This window comes from Ochotona curzoniae, unplaced genomic scaffold (genome assembly GCF_017591425.1).
Source record: "Ochotona curzoniae isolate NIBS_2020 unplaced genomic scaffold, NIBS_Ocur_1.0 contig_1, whole genome shotgun sequence".
Classification (NCBI taxonomy): domain Eukaryota; kingdom Metazoa; phylum Chordata; class Mammalia; order Lagomorpha; family Ochotonidae; genus Ochotona; species Ochotona curzoniae.
Genome location: NW_024464918.1, coordinates 12,656,166 through 12,679,684, shown reverse-complemented (window position 1 = coordinate 12,679,684; position 23,519 = coordinate 12,656,166). Strand labels below are relative to the sequence as shown.

The 23,519-nt window shown below is 48.9% G+C and overlaps 1 protein-coding gene across 1 annotated transcript in view; it reads right to left on the bottom strand.

Moving 5' to 3' along the window:
* The window catches only part of CCNJL (cyclin J like), a 59,991-nt gene that overhangs the window by 24,982 nt on the left and 11,490 nt on the right, over positions 1-23,519 (bottom strand). The window contains exon 3 of the mRNA XM_040985879.1: positions 1,954-2,167. Coding sequence (XP_040841813.1) covers positions 1,954-2,167 — 214 coding nt within the window. The remainder of the gene's footprint in view (positions 1-1,953; positions 2,168-23,519) is intronic.

Sequence of the window (23,519 nt, the reverse complement as noted above, 5' to 3'; positions counted from 1 at the left end):
TTTGAGAGGTGGGGACAGAACAAGGAATGGGGGAGGGAAACAGAGTCTTCCCTATCATTGGTTCACTCCCAAATACCTACAATGGCTAGGCCAAAAGAGAAGCCAGGAGCTATGAATCCAAGAGTTCTTCCATATCACTGTTGTCTTCCAGGGCGTGCATTAGCAGGAGCTGGTTAGCAGGAGATGGAGCCAGGGGGTTGAATCCAGATACTCTGATGTAGGTTATGGATGTGTTAACCACTGGGCTAAACACAAGCCCCCAAGAAAGGGACTAGTAACAGTCAGTACAGGGCTTAAGGGTGGAAAGCAGCACAGAATTCTACAAAGTCTAAAATCATGCCTCTCAAACTGGAGGCTCATGTCATCAGGGCATGTGTCAAGGGCACTTAATGCCATTCAACAGGATAGGTGCCATTTTACCCCAGTGTGAGACCCGAGGATTCAGGATGGGGAATACAGGAAACCAGTACCATGACATATTAGGGGAGGAAACTATATCACTGACCGAGTGTTAAGGATAAACCATCAGATGTTCAAGAATGTCCCAATGATGGGGGGCCACTCTCAGTCTCATGTCTGGGGAATTTCAATTCTTTGTTACAGAGAACCTGATGGGAAAAAAAAGTAGAATCCTGACTCTACAGGAACCAGGAGTTCCTCTGATCTCATTTATTCTATATAGTTATAAGAGGTCTTACTGTGTTCCAAGCTGCTTTCCTCCCTGAAACTCACTGTCTAGTGTAAGTGGTAGATGTGTCTGCAAGGACAGGATGCCGTAGGGTTACATATCAGGGGACCACACCTGCCAAGAGTTTTCTCAGGATATAGTATCTGAGTGATGTTTAACCTGGACCAGATGGGCCGGGAAAGGCAACAGGAAGCAATCCAGGTGGAGAGAGCAGTCTGTATCTATGACAGGAGGAGGCTTGGCCAGGATGGGCAAAAGCCAGAGAGTGAAGAGGACAGAGGTCACAGGGGTGGGAACTGAAGAGGAAAAAAAAAAAGGCAGGCAGTACTATAATTTGCCAAACCTTGCCTTTGATTTTTTTTTAATGACTTACTTCTTTACTTGAAAGTCAGAGTAAAAGAGAAAGAGCGAGAGAAAGGGGTGGGGAGATGGTTGCAACAGTCCATGCTGAGTCAGGTTGCAGCTTCATCCACATGTCCCACATAGGTGGCAGGAGCCCAATGTCTGGGCCATCTTCGACTTTTCCCAGACCATTAGCAGGGAGCTGGACTGCAAGCGGAACATACAGGATTCTGCTCTGATAGGAGTTGGTGTCACAGGAGGCGGTTCTACTTGTGACATCTCAACGCCAGTCCCAAAGGTTGGTCTTTCACCCAAGACTGCTGGTAAACCATGGGACAGTTTGAAGTGGCAGCGTGGCACAGAGAACCGAGTCTGAGTGGCAGCACTTGAACATGGCATTCACACCATCGATGGATGGCCAAAGCTACTCCACTATAACGAGGCCTCTTTGTAAGGTTCACTCTAGACCTGGAGAATACAGAGGGGGTCCTGCAGTCACACTTTAAAGTGACTCTATCTAACAACAGGGAGTGCACGGGTCTTTCTCTTGGTACGTTCAGAGCCGCCAAACCAGCAAGCAAAGACATACAGGCCCAAGAGCACATGTCATGGCAAGGTGCAACTCTGGGTTCAAATGGCACCTGTTACATGTTAGCTGGGCAACCCAACTTATCTTCTCTAGGTGTCAATCAAATGAAGCATTAGCAAAAATGCTTCTCTGTGCAGATTAATTAAGATCAAGCTGCTAAAAGCCTCATCCTTTATTCTGGAACATTGCAGAAGCTAAGAAAAAATGTTGATAATCACGAAAACATAGGTCACATGCAGCATGAGATGAAAACAGAAAGGGTGCAGGACCCCCGAGATGGAAGACGACCCCAGAGATGGCACAGAGCATGGGGAGCAAAGAGGCTTCCACTTACTTGCGAGCAGGAGGCAGGAGATGGCTATGGCGTACAGCTGCTTGGAGGTGGTGACGTTGTAGCGGTCCATGAAGTGGTCCAGCAGGTAGATGGCCAGGTGCCGGGCTGTGGGACACAGCTGGCAGTGGCTGCTCAGCAGAGTCAAGGTATCCACGAAGAACCGGCGGCTCTTCAGCAGCGGGGAGTGGGCTCGGAAGGTGGGCAGCTTCATTTCCTGTGGCACAGGTGGGACAGAGGGCTCAGGGCTGATTCCTCCGAACCTCAGACGCCCTGCGCCATCAGACAGTAAGAGCAGACAATTCCCTCCACCCCCTCACCAATCCTACAAGCGGTGACAAGGCAGCTCCTTCAGCCTGTACTCGGGGCTGTCTCCTGCCTGCCACCAGCAAGCACAGGCTCTGAAGTTGCAGGGACGATTTCAGACTAGTGGAGGAAGGCATATACTTCCCAGCAAAAGATCTGCGTGGGAGACACGTGGGGCCACAAAAAGAGAGAGGCCTCGGGATATGACATCCACTTCCACTCTGTGGGTCAAGGCTCAGCCACGCTGTGGGCCGTGGTCACCTGCCTCTGTGTTTCCTCCTTGACAGCTGAGAATTACATGGAAAAAAAAAGTATACAAATGCCCTACACAAAGCGATCCCTGGGGTCCCACAGCTCATTAACTCTGTGGGCTAGACAATGTTTTTGAACAAAAATCAACCTCAAAAAATTGCAGAAACAAAAGTACAAGAAAAAGGCACAAATATTCTTCTTGATTCGCTGTTGACATTTTTGCCTTCTCTCCTCTACACACACACATACTTTTTTCAGAAAGTAAATTCCAGACATCATTATATTCCCCCTGCAGGAAGCTTCCTTTTTGACATGCAGCCATGCTACCCGAATTTGTCTACTGCAAGAAAAACTGACAAAGGAAATAGCAAAAAAGCAAGTACTTTTATGACAGGAAGGTTCTGCTCAACAGCCGCCATTTCACCATAATTGATTAGAAACTTCTCACTGAGGAATTGTCTTAGCCATATTTTGTGACGGGAAATTAAAGAGAAAAAGCAAAATGGAAAGAAACAGGAAAAAAGTTGGCAGAAACAGAATTGTGAAAGTGGGCTAATGGCAGCTTTATGGGGAGTGAAATGGAAAAACTGGAACAGGACAGGCACGGTGGCACAGCAAGTAAAGATACTGTTGGTGATGCCCCATCCCAATGGGTGCCAGTTCAAGTCCAGCTGCTCCGCTCCCAATCCAGCTCCCTGCTGATGGCCTAGGGAGGCAGCAAAAGATGGCTCCCTTGTTTGGGCCCCTGCAGTACCTACGCAGCAGACAGGAAAGAAGTTCCTGCTTGCTGGCTTCAGACAGCTTCAGCTCTAGCCACTGCAGTGATCCGATGCATGGAAGGTCTCTGTCTCTCCCTCTCTTTGTAATTCTGCCTTTCAAATCAATCAATCAATCAATCAATCACAAGAGCTTAAAAGGAAAAAAACTGGAACTCCTCTTCTGATGTCTGCCTCACTCTCTTTCTAAAAGATTTTAATTTATTTGAAAGGTAGTTAAGGGCCCGGCGCGGTGGCGCAAGTGGTTAAGTCCTCGCCTTGCACGCCCGGGATCCCATATGGGCGCCGGTTCTAATCCCGGCAGCCCCGCTTCCCTTCCAGCTCCCTGCTTGTGGCCTGGGAAAGCAGTCGAGGACGGCCCAAAGCTTTGGGACCCTGCACCCACGTGGGAGACCCGGAAGAGGCTCCTGGCTTCGGATCGGCGTAGTATCGACCCGTTGCGCTCACTTGGGGAGTGAATCATCGGATGGAAGATCTTCCTCTCTGTCTCTCCTCTCTGTATATCCGCCTTTCCAATAACAAAATAATAAAAATAAATCTTTAAAAAAAAAAAAAAAAAAAAAAAAGAAAGGTAGTTAAGAGACAGAGATCTGCTATCCCTTGGTTCAGTCCTCATACTGCTGTAATGCCTAGGGCTGGGTCACCTGGAAGCCAGGAGTCTTCCCTAGTCTACCACATGGGTGCAGGGGTCCAAGGACTTGGAACCAGCACCCATATGGGACACCGGTGCTGCAGGAAGCAGCTTTACTCACTTTACCACAATGCTGGCCTCCATGCCTCTCCCTAACACAGGACTTTACTCAACTAGCAACATTCAAGGATTCAAAGAAGATCAGTTAGTTCACTCATTCACTCACTCAAGAGATTCACTCATTCATTTTACTCAGCAAGTTCTAAGAACCTCTGTACACTTTTGCTATCATTCTAGGCACCAGGCACCTACTCTGGAATAAGAGAGACAGGCCTCAGTATGGGACTTAAAACTATGAAATTGGGCAAGGAAAACAGGAGCAACCTTGGGTGAGCCAATAGTTTCTTGGAAATGACACCAAACCGCCTAGCGCAGTAGCCTAATGGTTAAAGTCCTTGCCTTACATGTGCTGGGATCCCAAATGGCTGCCGGTTCTAATCCTGGCAGCCTCTCTTCCCTTCCAGCTTCCTGCCTGTGGCCTGGGAAAGCAGTGGAGGACAGCCCAAAGCCTTGGGACCCTGCACCTGCGTGGGAGACTCGGAAGAAGCTCCGGGTTTCTGGCTTTGGATTGGCACAGCTCCAGCTGTCGCAGGCGCTTAGGGAGTAAATCAACAGACAGAAGCTCTTCCTCTCTGTCTCTCCTCCTCTCTGAATATATATGACTTTCCAATAAAAATAAAATAAATCTTAAAAAAAAAGACACAAAGAGCTGAGACAACCAAAGTAAACACGAGATGAGATTTCAAAATTAAAAGTGTGAGTGCCTCAGAAGCTGCCGTCAAGAAGTGGAAAGAAGGGCCCGGCGCGGTGGCGCAAGTGGTTAAAGGTCCTCGCCTTGCACGCCCGGGATCCCATATGGGCGCCGGTTCTAATCCCGGCAGCCCCGCTTCCCTTCCGGCTCCCTGCCTGTGGCCTGGGAAAGCAGTCGGGGACAGCCCAAGGCTTTGGGAACCTGCACCCGCGTGGGAGACCCGGAAGAGGCTCCTGGCTTCGGATTGGCATAGTATCGGCCCGTTGCGCTCACTTGGGGAGTGAATCATCGGACGGAGGATCTTCCTCTCTGTCTCTCCTCTCTGTATATCCGCCTTTCCAATGAAAAAATAATAAAAATAAATCTTAAAAAAAAAAAAAAAAAAAAAAGAAGTGGAAAGAAGGGCCACAGAATGGGATTTGCAAACCAGATGTTGATAAGAGACTGCAGCCAGAACACGTAAAGAATTCTTGAAATCTAACAGTAAGAAGACACCCAACGCCACTGAAAGAACTGGACACATGTCTGTACAAAGCAGGTATAAGAAATGGTTTGTAAAGCACATAAAAGGATGCTTAACATTACCAGGTTCCTGCAGTCAAAACCACAGTGAGATGCCACCTCGCGCCCTTTAGGAGGGCTCTCACTAAATGACATCTCATAATGGAGCCCTTGGGGTCAATCACAGGCTCCACTTTGATGCCAGTCCTTGCTGATGCGCACCCTAAAACACAGTAGTCGATGGGCCACGACCTGGACTGAGGTCTGAGTTCCTGGCCTGGGCCCAGCAGCTGCAGGCATTTGGGGGTGAACTACGGATGCAAGATCTCTTTCTATGTCTCTCCTCTCTCTCTTTCACATTAAGATAAATGTTGGTGAGTACGTGGGCCGATTAGAAGCCTGACACACCACTGGTGGGGAACTAAAAAGGTGCAGCCCCTGTGGAAGATGGTTGAGCAGTTCCTCAAAATGAGGTTATTACCACATGACCCAGCAATCCCAACCCTTGGCATAGAGGAAAACACACAGCTGCACAGACTCACGCATGAATATTCATAGCAGCATTATTCATAACGGCCCCCAAGGGGAAACAACTAAAACGTCTGCTGACTGGTGAATGGATAAACAAAATGCAGCGTGAACAAAATGCCGCAGTGGAACATCATGCACGCTGCAGAGGGAAGACACCTTGAAAGCACTGTGCTAAGTGAAAAGAGCCTGTCCTAAAAGGGCATTTAATATCCACTTTCATTCTTACGAAATGTCCAGGAAAGGCAAACCGACACAAGCAGAAGGAAAGCCCAATGGGCTCCTGGAAGTGAGGAATAAGTTACTGTGGAGTGACTGCCAAAAGGTACAGCTTTTCTTCGATGTTTATTTACCTGAAAGAGAGAGGGGAGAGAAGAGGATCTTCCATCCTCTGACTGACTCCCCACATGCCTGGTGCAACAGCCAGGGCTGGACCAGGCAGGAGCCAGCAGCCCAGAACTCCTTCCAGGTGTCTCCAGTGGGAAGCAGGGACGCAAGCACACTGCTGCCTTCCAGGATTCACACCAGCAGCAGGCAAGATCAACAGCTTAACCCTCTGTGCTACAATACCCGTCTCTGCACTTTGTTTCTGAAGGGAAGAAACCATTCTGCAATCAGATCATGTGATGGGTGTGCAACCCTTTGAACACACAGATGGCGGAATCACACCCATTCAAAAAATGAGGCTAGTAGATGTGAATTAATACATTTCGACAAAGACATTATAAAAATCAAGACACATCAATCACGTTCAGGGAGTGCCTAGCCAATTAGGACAAAGACACATTCACAATTCCACACCGGGAAGAACGCCATGAAGGAATGCTGCAGACGCCAAGCAAGCCCCGGCTTCCGGGGAGGGGGCAGCGTGGTGACAGACTGCCTCCCACAGGGCCACAGGGAACCCAGAGGCCAGGACTCAGCTGTCTTTGTAGCCACAGAGCTCTGCTCCTGGAGGGTGCTCAGAGCCTGAATAAATCACTTCCTCTCCCTTATGTTTAAATAGGAAGAAAGTGAGCTTGAAAAAGTCCCCTCACCCCAGGGCTTTATTGAACTAGCAACAGATCTGAGACCAGAAGACTTTCAATGGTTTCTTTCTTCCAACATTTTACTGTATTTTTTAAAGCCACTGGAGATCTTTTATCCCCAGCTTAACTGCATTAAGGATAGACCTGGGGTCTTTGTGTGTTCTTCATCTTCACTCTTTGCTGGATTGATGTGGCCGCCACAGGGCTCACACTCCTTAAGGGCAGGTCTGACTCTGCATTTTACTCCCTGACACCCTGCTGGGACTAGGCACCTGCAGTGGCTGGGTAAGTAGCAGCTGAAGGAGGGAAGGGAGGCAGTCAGGGACAAGGAAGCAAAGAAGGAACACATCGCTGTAGTGCAGACAGGCACCCTGGGCCTATAGAAAGAAGACCTCAGCCTAGAGACCAGCAGGCCTGTGGTGACTTTGGAAAGACAGAGCCAACTATTAAAAGGGTACCTAGGGGGCCCAACACAGTAGCCTAATGGCTAGTCTTTACCTTGCACATGCCAGGATCCCATATGGGCACCAGTACTAATCGTGGCAGCCCTGCTTCTCATCCAGCTCCCTGCTTCTGGCCTGGGAAAGCAGTCAAGCGTTGGGAACCCTGCACCCAAGTGGGAGACCAGGAGGAAGCTCCTGACTCCTGGCTTCGGAATGGCACAGCTCCAGTCATTGCAGCTTGCTTGGGGAGTGAATCAGTGGAAGGAAGATCTTCCTTTCTGTCTCTGTTCCTCTCTGCATATCTGACGTTTCAATAAAAATAAAATAAATCTTTAGAAAAAAAGAAAGAGAAAGAAGGAAGGAAGGCAGGAGAGGGAGAAAGGAAGGAAGGAAGGGCAGGCACCTAGGAACACAGCAGACGGAAGCAGCACCTGGAGAGCCACAGAGGGCTCCCGCTAAGGGGTACACAGGCATGCTGTACCCAGCTGGCTGGGATGCATTGCTAAGAGATCTGTCCTACTCTGAGAGCAATGGAGAGTCACCCAAGGACCTAGAGCGAGCAGGGCATCCATGCAGGCCTCCTGGCCAGCCTGCTGCTCTGGTGCTAAGGTCAGTCACAGGCAGCTAACCACAACACTGCTCTCACCCTCCAGGAAACTCCGTGGGCGTGTCCTCTATGCACATGGCTCTAACTTGAGGCTCGGTATAAACAACCATGATCACAGATTCTTGGGGTCTGGTAAGCTGCAGCTGCCAGAAACTTGCCTTTGCCAAGTGACCCTTAGCAGGGCCATGTTGCCCTCAGCACAGCAGCTTGAAGCCTCAAAGCACAAAGACAAGCAAGGTCCTGACTTCCCTCCCTCCCCAATGCAGCCATGTTCGAGGCCACCGAGATTCCCCCCCTTGCGCCAAGCACGAGAGGACAGCTCAGAGCAACATGCGCTCTGCACGTGCCTCTGTCTTAAGCAGACCCTCAAAGCAAACCAGTGGCAAGTAGGAAAAAAAAAGTGGGGCCCGGCGCCGTGGCCTAGCGGCTTAAGTCCTCACCTTGAACGTGCCAGGATCCCATATGGGCGCCAGTTCTAATCCTGGCAGCTCCACTTCCCATCCAGCTCCCTGCTTGTGGCCTGGGAAAGCAGTCAAGGACGGCCCAAAGCTTTGGGACCCTGCATCCACGTGGGAGACCCGGAAGAGGTCCTGGTTCCCGGCTTCAGATCAGCGCAGTACCGGCCATTGTGGCTCACTTGGGGAGTGAATCATCAGACGGAATATCTTCCTCTCTCTGTTTCTCCTCCTCTCTGTATATCTGACTTTGTAATAAAAATAAATAAATATTAAAAAAAAAAAGTGGTGCTCACTGGAGCTGAACGCACCCAAAAAGCGTCAGCAGGGGGCTTCCTGGGAAGCTTGGGGGGGGGTGGCAAGACTAGACCTGAGACTGGAAAGGCCCAGGTCCCTGGATGCTTCTGATCCCATTTTCTGTTTGTTACTTGAATACTGACATAGATTTCATTTCCTAAGCGAGTTCCTCCCCCATTTCCCCATCAAACTAATCCCATTCTCCTTGTTCTCTTTCCTTCATGGCCCCTGATTTAGTTACTTACACGTCTCTTCCCACCAAACTCCAGGCTCCAAAGAGCAGGGGCAAAGAGCTCGAAGCACACCACTTGCCCAGCGCCAAACAGGAAAGCTGGTTCAGAGCAGGGGTTGAAGGATTACTTGCTGGGCCCGAAGCGATAGCCTAGTGGCTAAATCCTCATCTTGCATGCACAGGAATCCCTTCTATATAGATGCCAACGAGTGGATCAAAGCTTGGAGACCTTGCACCCACATCGGAGACCTGGAAGAAGCTCCTAGCTTTGGATTGGCTCAGCTCCTGACATTGTGGCCACTTAGGGAGTGAACTAACGGATCTTTCTCTCTGTATATTTGCCTTTCTGATAAAAACAAATAAATCTTAAAAAAAAAAAAAAGATGGCTGAGTGGAAATGAGTGAACCCAAGTCTGTATCTCTCTATACCAACCCTCTTCCCCGTCCGGCCATGTGCAGAAGCAACTTGACAATGAAACCAAGTAGTCTCAGGTCCAGGATTTACTGACCCTGGGCATGTGGCTGTGACCTTCAGTATCATCATCTGCGGAGCAAGGACTGGGAAGCACGCGGCAATCAATGTAAGGGTCAGGGTCATTGGAGCAGGCAGCCATGGCCTTGCTCCAATGCTGGATAAGCTGAGCTGATCTAAGGCTCTCAAAGGAAGCTGCTGCTTTGGCATGAGCTTTCTTCTTTGGGGTTTGCTGACAGGTGGGGCGGAGTCACCTCTGCCGGCAAGGACACCTGTCCATCAGTATGGAATAGACTCTCTAGATCTCAACTTCTTCCCCACCCTTGAAACAAAGCGGCTGCTGGCACAGAACTGCGCTGTGCAGCTCTAGTGCACCTCTCCTGCTGAGAGGGCACAAGCAGCTAATGACTCGGCTAACCCAATTAGCAGGAGGAAATGGTGTTCATTTCCAGGGTTTGTGCTGGAAGGAGCTGCATTCTACCCCAAGCACTCTTGACCTAAGCCTGCTCTAAAGCCGCCCACAGCCCCAGTGAAAGAGGCCAGGCGCTCTGCCCTGCCCTCACTTTCCTGGTTGCCTGGATTCCGGGTGGGCAGGCTGCCTGAAACGCCCTCTGCAGATTAGGCAGGCGTTTGGCAGGCATTCAGCAACCAGTGCCAGTGCGCAGGAGTGTGGATGGCAGGAACCCCAATGACCAGGGTAACCGTCCCTCCAGCAGCAGGCCCAGCAGGGCCAGGACCGTGGTCGTGTGGCCAGCATGAACAGGGCGGGAGGAAGAGGGGCAGCCCTGCTGACACTGTGTCACCTGAGCCATGTGCTCCTACAGGTGCAGAGAGACATGCAAATGGCAACAGCATGGGGCAGATGGCCATGACAGAGTTCAGGGAAAGAAATGTACCTGATGTAAACCAAATCCTACTTTTCTTATCACAGCAGTTCTTTCCTTTAAAAAAAGTCTCCCTTTATTTTTTTATTATTATTATTTATTAAAATGTATATATTTTTGTTGGAAAGTCAAATTTACAGATAGAAGGAGAGACAGAGAGAAAGATCCTCCGTCTGTTGGTTTACTTCCCAAGTGGCTGCAACGGCCGGAGCTGAGTTGATCCGAAGCCAGGAGTTTCTTCTGGATCTGTTACATGGGTGCAGGGTCCCAAGGCTTTGGGCCACCCTCTTCTGTTTTCCCAGGCCACAAGCAGGGAGCTGAATGGGAAGTAGGGCAGCTAGGATACTAACCGGTGCCCATATGGGATCCCAGTACATGCAAGGCGAGGACTTTGACCACTAGGCTACCACCCATATTTATTTTTATTGGAAAGGCAGATTTGCAGAGAGGAGGAGACACACAGAGAAAGATCTTCCATCTGCTGGTTCATTCCCCAATTGTCTACAACGGCCAGAGCTGGTCCAAAGCCAGGAGCCAGACTCCAGGAGCTTCTTCCTGGTTTCACCCATGGGTCCAGGGTCTCAAGGCTTTGGGCAATTTTCCACTGCTTTCCTAGGCTACCAGCAGGGAGCTGGATGGGAAGCAGAGCAGCCGGACATGAACCCGCACCAATATGGGATTCTAACTCTTGGAGGTGGAGATGCGCCATTATGCTGACCCCCGCTTCTTCTTTTCACCAACCATAAATTACATGTACGTGGATGAATCTTAAAAAGTAAAAAAAAAAATATTTTTTGTAATTCCTCATTCAGACTGAAGGACTGCATGAGTTCTTGCTCTGCTTCTTTACACAATGTCATTAAAAAAAAAGGTTCGTTTATTAGAAATGCAGAATTACAGAAGGAGAGGGAGACAGAGATGTTATCAGCTGCCTCACTCCCCAGATGGCTGCAATGAAGCTAGGACGTGCAACGCTCTCCTGATTCCCCCCATGGGTACAGGAGCCCAAGCACTTGGGCCATCAACCCTGCTTTCCTAGGCACATCAGAATGGAGCTGGATGGGAAATGGAGCAGCCAGGACTTGAACTGGCACCCATATGACTTAACATGCAGGTTAATGTTCATGAGGATGAGGAGCTTGAGAAGTATTATAAAGATGTGCCTGGCAGGCACCTCAAAGGCAAGGTTTCCCAATGTATGTTTCATGGCATATTAACCCCAAGGAACATATGCTTGAAGAAGGGGGTTCCATGGGTCATAGTTTGGAAAACACTGCAGCACACCCCACTGTTTTCACCATGTAGAGGCCCCACACAGGCCCTGACTTGCACAGGGGCTAGTGTTGTGGCATGACAGGAAAAGCCGTAAGCCTTCAGTGCCAGCATCCCCCATGGGATGCTGAGTCCTCGCTGCTCTGCTTCTCCTTCAGCTCATTGCTAATGTGCCTGGGAAAGCAGAGGACTGCCCAAGCACTTGAGCCCCTAGGCCCACGCAGAACATATGGAATGAAAGCTCTTGGTTCCTGGCTTCAGCCTACCCACCCCAGTCCTGGTCATTGTGGCTGTTGGAGAGCGAGCCAGGGGATGGAGAACCTCTCTCTTCGTCTCTACTTCACTCTCTCTATATCTCTACCTTTCAAGTAAATAAGTCTAAAAAACAAACAAATAAACATTTATGGGGCTGGCAGCATGGCACAGTGGGCCAAGCCTTTGCCTGTAGTGGCAGTTTGAGACCCAGATGCTACACTTTTGATCCAGCTCCCAGCTTATAGCCTGGGAAAGCGGCAGAGGATAGCCCACATGCTTGGTCCTCTGCACCCACGTGGGAAGTTAGCAAGAAGCTCCCAGCTTCGGATGAGCCCAGCTCTGGCTGCTGTGGCCAACTGGGAAGTTAACCAGCAGACGGAAGATTGGTGTCTGCCTTTCTCTCTATAACTGTTTTTCAGATAAAATTAGTAAATTTAAAGAAAACTCAGTCTCCAAATGTTTATTTTAAAAAAAACTTATATAACTTTTGGGAAACTCTAGATTAAATTTTTTTCTCACTTTTAGAATTTATTTTTGAAATTTATTTGCTACTGGGCCCGGCACGATAGCATAGTGGTAGTGACTTTGCAAATCTTAAAAAAAAAAAAGTATTTCTCTGTTATTCTTTCAAACAAGTATATAAATCTTTAAAAAATATCCAGGAAAGGAGCCAGCATGGTGACATTAAGCATCCACTTGTGACACTGACATCCCATATAAGTGCCAGTTGGAGTCTCAGCTGCTCCATTTGTGATCCAACTCCCTGCTAATGCGCATGGGAAATCATCAGAAGGTGATCCAGTTTCTTGGGCCTCTGCACCCACGTGGGAGACGTTGACTTCGTCTTGGCTCCAACCCCTGCCATTACAGCCTTTGGGGAATGAAAAGTCACGGAAGATCTTTTTCTCTTTATGTCTCTCCTCCTTTCTCTGTAACTCTGTCTTACAAATAAAAAAGTAACTTAAAGCAATTTTTCAGGGGCCCACCATAGTAATTTAGAAACTAAAGTCCTCACCTTGCATGCACCGGGAGCCCATATGGGTGCCAGTTCATATTCTGGCTGCTTTACTTGCCATCCAGCTCCCTGCTTGTGGCCTGGGAAAGCAGTTGAGGACGGCCTAAAGCCCTGGAACCCTGCACCCATGTGGGAGACCCAGAAGAAGCTCCTGGCTCCTGGCTTTGGGTTGGCTCAGCTCCGACCGTTGTGGCTGCTTGGGGAGTGAATCAGTGGATGGAGGATCTTTGTGTCTCCTTCTCCCTATAAATCTAATTTTCCAATACAAAATAAATAAATAATTTAAATTTCTTTTGTTTTCAGGAAAAAGCTACTATGGAAAAACTATGATGCATGGGTTTCAAATGTTTTAACACCAAAACAAAGTGACCTTTAATTTCATTTTTCCAATGAAATTTCTGAGGTATCCCGGTGTGTACACACATACACACACACTGCCTCTCTGTACTATTTCCTTTTTAACACTGCAGTTCACCACAAACATTCACTCTATGCATCAAACCCCTCGGCAGGTGGGGGGCAGGCAGGGCTGCCAGCACCAGTACTGGTGCCCAGCAGACTGAAGTGAAGCCCTGAGGACTTAAACTGGGGTACAAACAGCATAGCGTGCAGGGCAGTGCTCAGCTGCCTCAAACACCAGCCAGCCAACAACAGCACCTGCTCTGGGTGACCTCAAAGCTGCCCACCATGCTGACCCTGCCCAGGGAGCAAGGCAGGCGGGCCTCAGTCCAGAAGACACTGGGGGGAGGGGGGAGGCGAGGGGGCGGATATTCTCCATAGAGAACAAAGAGCAGCAAGACTGAGTGTGTAACCAAGGTGACCAGCAGGAAGTGGGGACTTGCACTCGTATGGGCAGCCCAAAGGGGGAGGGGGAGGAGGTGACTCTCCAGGGCCCTGGAGGCCCAGGCAAGCCGGAGGTCACCTGGCCTCCTTCCCATTGCTGCCCCTGATTGCCTCATCCAGAAGGCACTTTCGGTAAGTCTCAGGCACCTCTGCAGGAAGGCTATTGCAACACCAGGGTGGCTGCTGCACAAGGCACCAGCCATGCCAGCCTTGTCCCCTCCTACTGAAGCCGGGCCTGCACTGACCCCTGCACCCCCAGCCGCCACCACCCAAGCCTTCACTGCAGGCAGCCCACATCCCTCCCATTTCCCGACAGCCTGCTACCTGGGCCAGGGTCCTGCAGTAGCCCACTCCTCTTTTCCTATGGGCTGGTCCCTCTTAAGCAGTGACCAAATCTCTTCACTTCCACTTTCAGGTTCCCTCCTAAGGATTCTCTTGGGCACCCAATCCCGACTAGTTACAAGTGTGTTTGGAGGGTAACAGCACTCTCACCACCCGTACTGTCCTTCCTGCCCATCTGCATTCTAGGATTCCTCAGGTGATGGTCAGTGGACCCCAGCAACAGCTTCTCCTGGGGAACTGTTTAGAAACAGAGGTTCTTGGGCCTGCCACAATGGCTCAGTGGCTAAATCCTTACCTTGCATGCACTGGAATCCCATATTGAGCACTGGTTCAAACCCCAGCTGCTCCACTTCCCTTCCAGCTCCCTGCTTGTGGCCTGGGAAAGCAGTCGAGGATGGCCTAAAGCCTTGGAACCCTGTACCCATGTGGGAGACCCAGAAGAAGCTCCTGGCTCCTGGCTTCGGATTGGCTTAGCTCCAGCCGTTGTGCCCATTTGGGGAGTGAACCAGCAGACATATCTTTCTCTGTCTCTTTCTCCCTGTATACCAGCCTTTCCAATAATAAATAAATAAACCTTTAAAAATATATACTTATCAAGGCATGGTGGCATTAGCAGGCTAATTCTCTACCTACAGGTGCCAGCATCCTATATGGGTGCCAGTTCAAGGCCAACCTGCTCCACTTCTGTTCCAGCCCTCTGTCTGTGGCCTGGGAAAGCAAGAGAGGATGGCCCAGGTCCTTGGGCCACTGAACCTACATGGGAGACCCAGAGGAAGTGCCTGTCTCCCGATATGCTCAGCTCTAGCCACTGCAGCCATCTGGGGAGTGAACCAACAGGTGTCTCTACTTTCTGTTCTTGTTTTGTTGTTGTTGTTGTTATTATTATTTACTTATTTGAAAGGCAGAGTGACAGAGAGAGAATCTTCATCTTCTGGTTCACTACCCAACGGCTGGGGCTGCACCAGGCTGCAGCAGGGAGTTCAGAACTCCATCACGTCTCCTGCATGGGTGGCAGGGGCTCAAGCACTTGGGCCAACTTTCATGGTTTTTCCTAGGTCATCAGCTGGGAGCTGGATTGTAGGCAGAGAAGCTGGCATCACTGGTGGTGGTTTATCCTACAACAACCCCAATTTTCAGACATGCTAAGCCCTCACAGGCCTCTAATCTATCCCCTCCCCACATTCCAACTCACAGAACCAGAATTCCTGGGCACGGAGCGGGGCACCCACACATGCTCTGTTAAGGATGCTCCAACTGAGCCTGCGGATGCCCAATTCTCAACTCCAGGAAGGCCAAGTCAGTCTGTCACCCAATTAGGCATGCACAAGAAGGAGGGCACATGGCAAACAGTTGGTGGCCAGAAAACCCACAGAGGGAGAGGAGACAGACTTGCGCCTCCTCAAGAGCACCCTGTTTCTGTCTGCAGTTAGGCTGCCTTGCTGCTTTCCGAAGTGAATGACAAACAAAATGATGTGCTTCAGGCATCTCTGAGTCCCCCCCCACATCTCAGGTGCCCAACAAACAAGAGCTCCCTTCCTGACCTGGCCTGAGGCCAGCCTTCAGGATGACAGAAAGCTAACAATTCCCAGGGGGGCTTCTTCCAAGAACCAACTTCAGGTGAAAAAGGCTGACCTCACACAGGTCCACCAAGTTACTTCTTTCCAACCAGTAAGAAACCTGAAGGCTTTCACTTCCTTTGCTAACTGGTGACTACAGTCCAAAACTTTCCAGGCTCCCCACTTCCTCCTATTTGGGCTCTCACGCAACATCCCAATGCAGAGGGTCCTTCCCAGGGGACTGGCACCGCACCCCAACATCCTTGTCGGAGCTCCCCTCGAGCTCTCAGAAGTAGATGCAAACATCCAGGGTCACTGCAACTGGACCATCCCTTGGGCCCCCCAGCTCACCAGGCAGCCCCTCCTGGGATCTGCAGGACTGCCTATCACCATGCCCTTCTCCAACCCTGCTCTGCCTGGCCTGCTTCTGCTCATACCTGTGAACCCCTGGAAACAATACCTCCCCGGAAGCTTTCCAAAGGTTCCTTTGGCAACTTCCCCTTCAGCAAGATGATGGCCAGCTCTGGGGACAGGCTGCCTACCAGCTGTGGGGTCCTGGGTAAGTTCCTCAACTCTTTCGTCTCCTGAGTAACCTGGGAGTAATTGGAGAACCTGCTCTAGGGGTAGCCTGAACCCAGAACTCAGGCTCTAAGCACCCAGAAACCACCACCATGTGCAGATTCCATTTGCCAAGCTTTCTGCACACAGTGAGCACCCATTACATGAGGGCTACGCTACTGGATAGTTTTGTTAATTTATCTATTTTATTTGAAATGCATTTACATAGAGACAGAAAAAGAGAGAGAGAGAGACCTTTCTTTCACTAGCGCACTCCCCAAAAGGTCTTAACAGCCAGGGCTGGGACAGACTGAAGCCAGGAGCTTCATCCATGTCTTCCACATGGGCGTAGGGCCAGAAGCACTTGACCTGTCGTTCCACTGCTTTCCCAGGTGCGTTAGCGGGGATCTGAATGGGAAGTGGAGTAGCCAGGAAATCCCATGGCGCCTACATGGGATGCCAGTATTGCAGGCAGCAGCTAACGCACCATGCCACTGTGCCAGCCCCGATTCTCGGATTTTATAGCTGTGAACATATGTTTGTGTTTTTACATGGTTTGTCGCTAGCTATGCTAAGGAACCTGGGACATGGTTACTCTTAACAGGTCCCACAGGTCTAGCTGGGGGTCACCAGATGACTGTGGATTAAAAGGCTACTTGGTAGGTACCATCTACCCACGAAGGCAAGGAGATGGGACAAAAATGGTACAGGAGGGGACTATCAGAGAATAAAAAAATCTGGGGCCAGTTATGGTGTAGTACACTGAGCCTCCACCTGTGGCATCAGAATCCCATATGAACACCCATACAGGTTCCTGCTGCTCCACTTTCTATCCAACTTCCTCCTAATGCTCCTACGAAGGCAGTGCAAGACGACACGTACGAGTGCTTAGGTCCCTGCGCTCATGTGAGAGACCCGGCTGAAGTTCTGGCTTTAGTCTGGCCCAGGCCTTAATGTTACAGCCATTCTCTCTAACTTTGCCATTCAAATACTTTTTTTTTTAATTAAAAAAAAAAAAAACCTAACAGATTACAATCCAGGAGCTGGGGGCAGCAGGTTAGGCTATGGCATGCCATGCTACCACCCCAGAGCTTCAGTTTAGCTCCGTTTTAACAAACTGGGAAGATAATGAAAGTTCTGTGCTCCAAGCTTCAGCCTAAACCAGTCATGGCCATTGCAGCCATTGGGGAAGTGAATCAATCAATGTAAGATACCCTACCCACCCACCCACCAACTCTCTAGCTCTTTCAAATAAATAAAGCTTGGGGCTGGTGTGATGGCTCCACAGGTTAATCTTGAAGTGTCAGCAACCCATATGGATGCAGGTTCATGTCCTGGCTGCTCCACGTCTGCTCCAGCTCTCTGCTTACGGCCTGGGAAAGCAGAAAGGATGACCCACGTACTTGGGCCCCAGCTCTCGTGTGGGAGACCCAGAAGAAGCTCCTGGCTCCCGGCTACGAATCCACCATTGCCGCCATTTGGTGAGTGAACCAGTGGATGGAAGATCTCTGTCTGTCTCTCCTCTCTGTGACTCTTTCTAATAAGTATTCTTTTAAACTAAATAAATCTTCAAGAAAATGTAATGCGTGGAAAGTTACTTGAGTCACAATATGAAAAAATAAACTATAAAAGCCATTTGTGAGACAACAGGGAAAGCTGCATACAGAATGAGCAAGAGATGGCATTAATAAATTATTGGTAATTTTGTTAGGCACGAAAAAATGGCACAGTTGTATTAAAAAATATATGTTCTAGGTCCAGGGCTGGGGCATAGTAAGTTAAACTTCTACCTCTGATGCCAGCCTCTGGTTTGTGTCCTGGCTTCAGCTCCCTGCTTATGGCCTGGGAAAGCAGTCAAGGATGACTCAAAGCCTTGAGACCTTGCACCTGTGTGGGAGACCTGGAAGAAGCTCCTAGCTCCTGGCTTCGGAATGGCTCAGCTCTAGTCACTGCAGCCATTTGGGGAGTGAACCAGCAGATGAAAGACCTTTCTCTGTCTCCTCTCTGTAATTCTGCCTTTCCAATAAAAATGTAATAAATTATCAAAATGAGAAAAAAGTAGAAGTTTATGGCTGAACGGTAAGCTGCCCGTGAGCAGATAACATATGCACTGCAGCCGTGGGGAGAGTCCTTTGTCTCATCCTACCACGCTGTCTAGCTGTAACTTCTCCATGTTCAAAGCATTAGGAAAAGGGCTCTGAATTATTCTGGCTTTTTACAAAGACCAGAAATGTCAACTGTCACGCCAGATGAGGCCGCCGTGCATGTCACAAGCAGTGGCTCCACACACCAATACACGAATGAACCAGTACAACCAACGTCCTTATGATAGGCACTGACAGTCTTTCTTAATTTTCCTTATGATTAACAAATCAAGCCACTTCCAGGATGTCTGTGCTTTTTTTTTAAAAAAAGAGTTGTTTATTTAACTTACAAGTCAGATTTACAGAGATGGAGGGAGTGTCTACTGCCATACCACCCTGAACGCGCCCGATCTCGTCTGATCTCGGAGATGGAGGGAGAAACACAAAAAAAGAGAGAGAAAGAGAGGTATCTTCCTTCCATTGATTCACTTCCCAAACTGCCAGAGCTGGGCTGGCCTGCAGCTGGGAACCAGGAGCTTCTTCCAGGTCTCCCACACGATGCAGGGCCAAAGAACTTGAGCCATCATCCACTGCCTTCCCAGGTCTCAAGCAGGGAGCTGGATTGAAAGCGTGGCAGCAGGTCTCAAACAGCTTCCACAGATGATGTCTGCACCACAGGCAGAGGATTAGCCTGGAACACTACTGTATAAGCACAGCCCCAGTCTGTTCTGTTTTTAAATTGTCACGTGGTCCTTCGCCCATTCCAGTAAAACATTTATTTTTATGTATTTGGAGGGAGGGAGGAGAGTGATGTCTTCCACTTGCTGGTTCACTCTCTAACTGCCTCAGCTAGATGCCCGAAGCCCATCCAGGTCTCTGCCAGGCGTGGCAGGGACCCAGCACTGTTTCTGTTTGCTATGCCATCCTCGCCTTCCTGCTACTCAGGTCACTGGATGACCATTTCTGGACTCAGCAGCTGGTGGTACAGCAGGGTGGTCCCACCTTGACAAGGCCCAGGCTCTGGTACCACCTGCTGCAGCCACCTGCCAGAACCAAGAGGCTCAGGATGTGGGCCAGGGCCAGCACGTGCTGCAGTGCCTGGGCTAACAGGGCATAGAAGGGCTTTTCCGGCCCTCCGCCAGCTCCATCACGGATCTCAGGTGGGTCCCCAGGGACAGACCAGGCTCCACAGATCTTAGGAGTTCTGTCCCTTGCCTTTCCATCTGCTAGTAGTTTTCATAGGCTGGTTCCTATTCCTCTTAAACACAGGTGACCAGGTACCACTTCTAATCCAGAAGGCAGCCATTTTAGTTTAAGGGAAATATTCAGGGCTAGCAAAGCTTCCGGGAAGCAGACAGTCTCTAACACCCGTGGGGCAAATGTAAATCTTTCGGGAATTAGCTGGAGATAACAAGGGTCTTTTTTTTTTTTTTTTGGTAATAGTGATTTTACAAAAGTGAGTTTAAAATTTTTTCTTGAAAGACAGAAGGATAGAAGAAGAAAGACTGTCAGAGAGAGAGAGAGATCTACATACTATTTTACCTCCTCTTCCCACTCTACCACCACAAATGCCTACAAAGCTGGTGCTGAGACAAACCCAGGCTAGACCCTAGAACACAATCCAGATCTCCCGTGGGTGACAGACACCCAAGGACTGGCACTGCCACCTGCTCCTTCCGAGGGTGCACATTAGCAGGAAGCTAGAATTAGAAGTGAAGTTGGGATGTGTTCTGGCAGGGCAGATGGCCAAATAGTCTTTTTTTTTTTTTCTTCCCATGATACAGGTCCACAAGCCCAGGGATTTCCCTTTCCACTCTGTCCATATACCCTCCGCCCAACACCACTGTTTTCCCCTGTATTATTTCAATAGTCCTTCAGCAACAGTCACAAATCCATCATTCTGCCACTTAAGTGCCCCAGTAGAGGCTTAACCACTGTGCCAATCACGCACACCCTAGCTGTCATGTCCTATGATCAGCAATTCTATTTTAGACATCTATTCCCATGAGCACACACAGATAGAAGGCAAGGATCGCCATATCAGATTGAATGATACACTAGAAACCATGCAAGACATTCAATGCAAATAGATAAACACATCGCATTTGTGTGCACACAATGGAATGTTACACAGCACGAAAAGAAATATCTTGGAAAATGCAGTAACATAGGTGGTTATCAAGCTAGCAGGCAGAAAGGAATACATACTCAACTCTATATCACAGATTAATTCAGTCTATAGCCACAAAAGGCAGACTACATGAGCACTTAGGGCTGGGGACAGGATAGGGGTAACTCAGAGAAAAAGGGGTCTCAAGGCACTCTAGGGTGCTAGCAGTGGCCTATGTCTTGATTATGCTGTTATCAAAGTATACAGTACGTCCAATCTCACTGCCCACTCTTAAGCTATATGTACACATCAGATATGAGTACTGTTCTATCTGTAAATTACACTTCAGTTTTAGAAAAATAAACAGCTCCACCTAAATATCCCCCAAAGAGATAAACTGGTCAAACTATGCTACGTTCACCCAGTAAAACATTAGGCACGTGACTGTAAACAGTTAAAGACATAAAAAGCCACATGCAATTGAGAGAAAATTAAAGTTACAGAGCTGCAAGAAGCTTACTGGCAATTTTTTTGTAGAATAAAAATGCAATAAAAATATTTAAATAGAAAACTATTTTAAAATTTATTGAGCACCTACTATATAATATTACCATTATAATTACAATGAGCAAAAAAGACTTCAGCTCATGGAGTTTCTCTTTTATGGCTTCACAAAAACATATCATTATTAAGATTGAAACATTAAAATAATGAAATGGAAAGGGAAATGCACAGCAGGGGTGTCAGCCTTTGGATTGTCTATTATCCTTCCATGTAGCATGATTTCTTTTAGTAGCATAGTTACATGTTCTTTATTCTAAACAAACAAAATTGGTTGTTTTTAATTTTTTTTGCTAATGCCCAACAAGAAATTAAAGAACAATTTTAAAAAATTAAAAACTGTGTAAGATAACTTCCAACATCAAACAAAACAAAACAAAAAAGCCAGGGCCTACGAGGTTAATCCTCTGCCTGCTAGCGCTGGTGTCCCAAATAGGTTTGCATCCCGCTTGCTACACTTCCCGTCCAGCTCCCTGCTTGTGGCCTGGGAAAGCAGTTGAGGACAGCCTTGAGACCCTGCACCTGCATGGGAGAACGGAAAAAGCTCCTAGTTCCTGGCTTTGGATTGGCTCAGCTGCTGCCATGTGGCCACTTGGGGAGTGAACCAGCGGATGGAAGATCTTTCTGTTCTCTTTTTCTCTGTAAAAATCTGCCTTTCCAACAAAAATACATAAATCTACCAAATAAAGCCATACAACAAAAATATCTTGATGATATGCACAGAAAAAATAAACACTAAAGGTGGACATGTGGTCCAGAGATTAAAGCACCTGCATATCACCTCCAAGTGCTTGAGTTCAACATCCACCGACCAGCCTCCTGTCAGAGCTCACCCTGGGAGGCAGCAGCCATGGTTCAACTGGCTGGTTCCTACCATTCACAAGGCACATAGGAATTAAGCTCCAAGTTTCTGGCTTTAGCCTCTGGCCCTGCCCTAGGCTATCTTGGACACTCAAGCAGTGAGCTAGCAGAAGTCAGTTCTCTATCTCAAATAAATAACACTTTTTAAATTAAAAGATTTATTCATTTTCATTGGAAAGGCATCCTTACAAAGAAGAGATATGGAAAGACTTTCCATCTGCTGGTTTACTCCCCAAGTGGCTGCAATAGCCAGAGCTGAGCTGATCCGAAGCCAGGACCAAGAGCTCTTCCGAGTCTCCTACGCATGTACAGGGTCCCAAGGCTTTGGACCATGCTCAACTGCTTTCCCAGGCCACAAGCAGGGAGCTGGATGAGAAGCGGGGCTGCCAGAACATGAACTGGTGCCCATAAGGATCCCGGCGCATGCAAGGCAAGAATTTTAGCCATCGTGCCGGGTCCAGAGCATTTTATTTCTTTTCCTTGCTTGTATTTACTATTTGTGCAGCTTTCTAATAAATTGTGTGTGTGTCTGTGTGTGTGTATATAATAACTCACAGGCAGGGAGAGAAAACAGCACACTCCCATCGTCACTTCATCCCGCCAGGTGCTCAGACACACTAGAGAATCACTGGCTGCATTCCCTTTACCCAAGGGGCTGAGTAACATTGAAAAACAAAGAACAAGTCAAGGACAGGGGCACAGGGCCAGCTTCCAGCCCTACACATCCTCCCCTTGCTGAGAGAACACAGGCTTCCCCAGCCAGTCCGGGTGCCAAGCCAAGTCCCCTCCCCACCCACAGACTGGCACACCCTGGTGTTCTCCTGGAGACACCTGCCTCACAGGTGTTACAGATGAAAGAGAGCCTTCAAAGACAATTTGCTTCTTGCACAGATAAGGTGTCCTGGACTGGGCCTCTGCTGGGTGTGGTACACACACGGAGCATCTGGGGACTCCACGACTTGAAGCACTCAAGCAACAATGCCAAGTCCCAACTCAGCTTCCTCACTAGCTTCCCAGGCAATATGGCTGAGACACTGGAGTCAGGGAGCCACAGAATGGAGGCCATCTGAATGACAAGCAGACCCAGACCCGTCTGCAGTTTTCAGTCCTTCTCAATCCACCAAGTAGCCTGTCTGTATGACATATCCCTTAGGGGTGTAAGTCAAGTCACCTTAGCCCCGTCACCTGCAGCAAAGAGCACTGAAGGGCCCACTGCTTCATGTCCCATTTAAAGACACATGGGAAGGCAGCCCTGTCCACTGTATAGGAAAGGCTTATAAAAACCAGCACCTGGCTTTAGGGAACAGGAAGTAAAACACAGAGAGATGGAAAAGACACATTGGAGTGTCCCACAGTACACAGGGATACTCAGGCCACAACACCCCACTCGATATATTGTAGAGAACTGGTAGACAGAGCTAGAAACTTCCAAACACTAAAAAAAATGTAAGCAGCTAGGGCCCCATGTGATAGTCTAGCGGCTAAAGTCCTCACCTTGCATGCGCTGGGATCCCATATGGGTGACGGTTCTAATGCCGGCAGTCCTGCTTCCCATCCAGTCCTCTGCGTGTGGTCTGGGAAAGCAGTCTAGGACAGCCCAAAGCCTTGGGATCCTGCACCCGCGTGGGAGGCCCAGAGGAAGCTCCCACTCCTGGCTTTGGACGGGCTCAGCTCCACCTGTTGCGGTCACTTGGGGAATGAACCATCGGATAGAGGATCTTCCTCTCTGTCTCTCCTCCTCTCTGTATATCTGCCTTTTCAATAAAAATAAATAAATCTTAAAAAAAAAAAGAAAAGATAAGCAGCAGCTAATTATCATGATTTGATCAACACACCTTGCTGCATATACCGAAACATCAAAATGGGGGACTGGTGTGGTGGCTCAAATG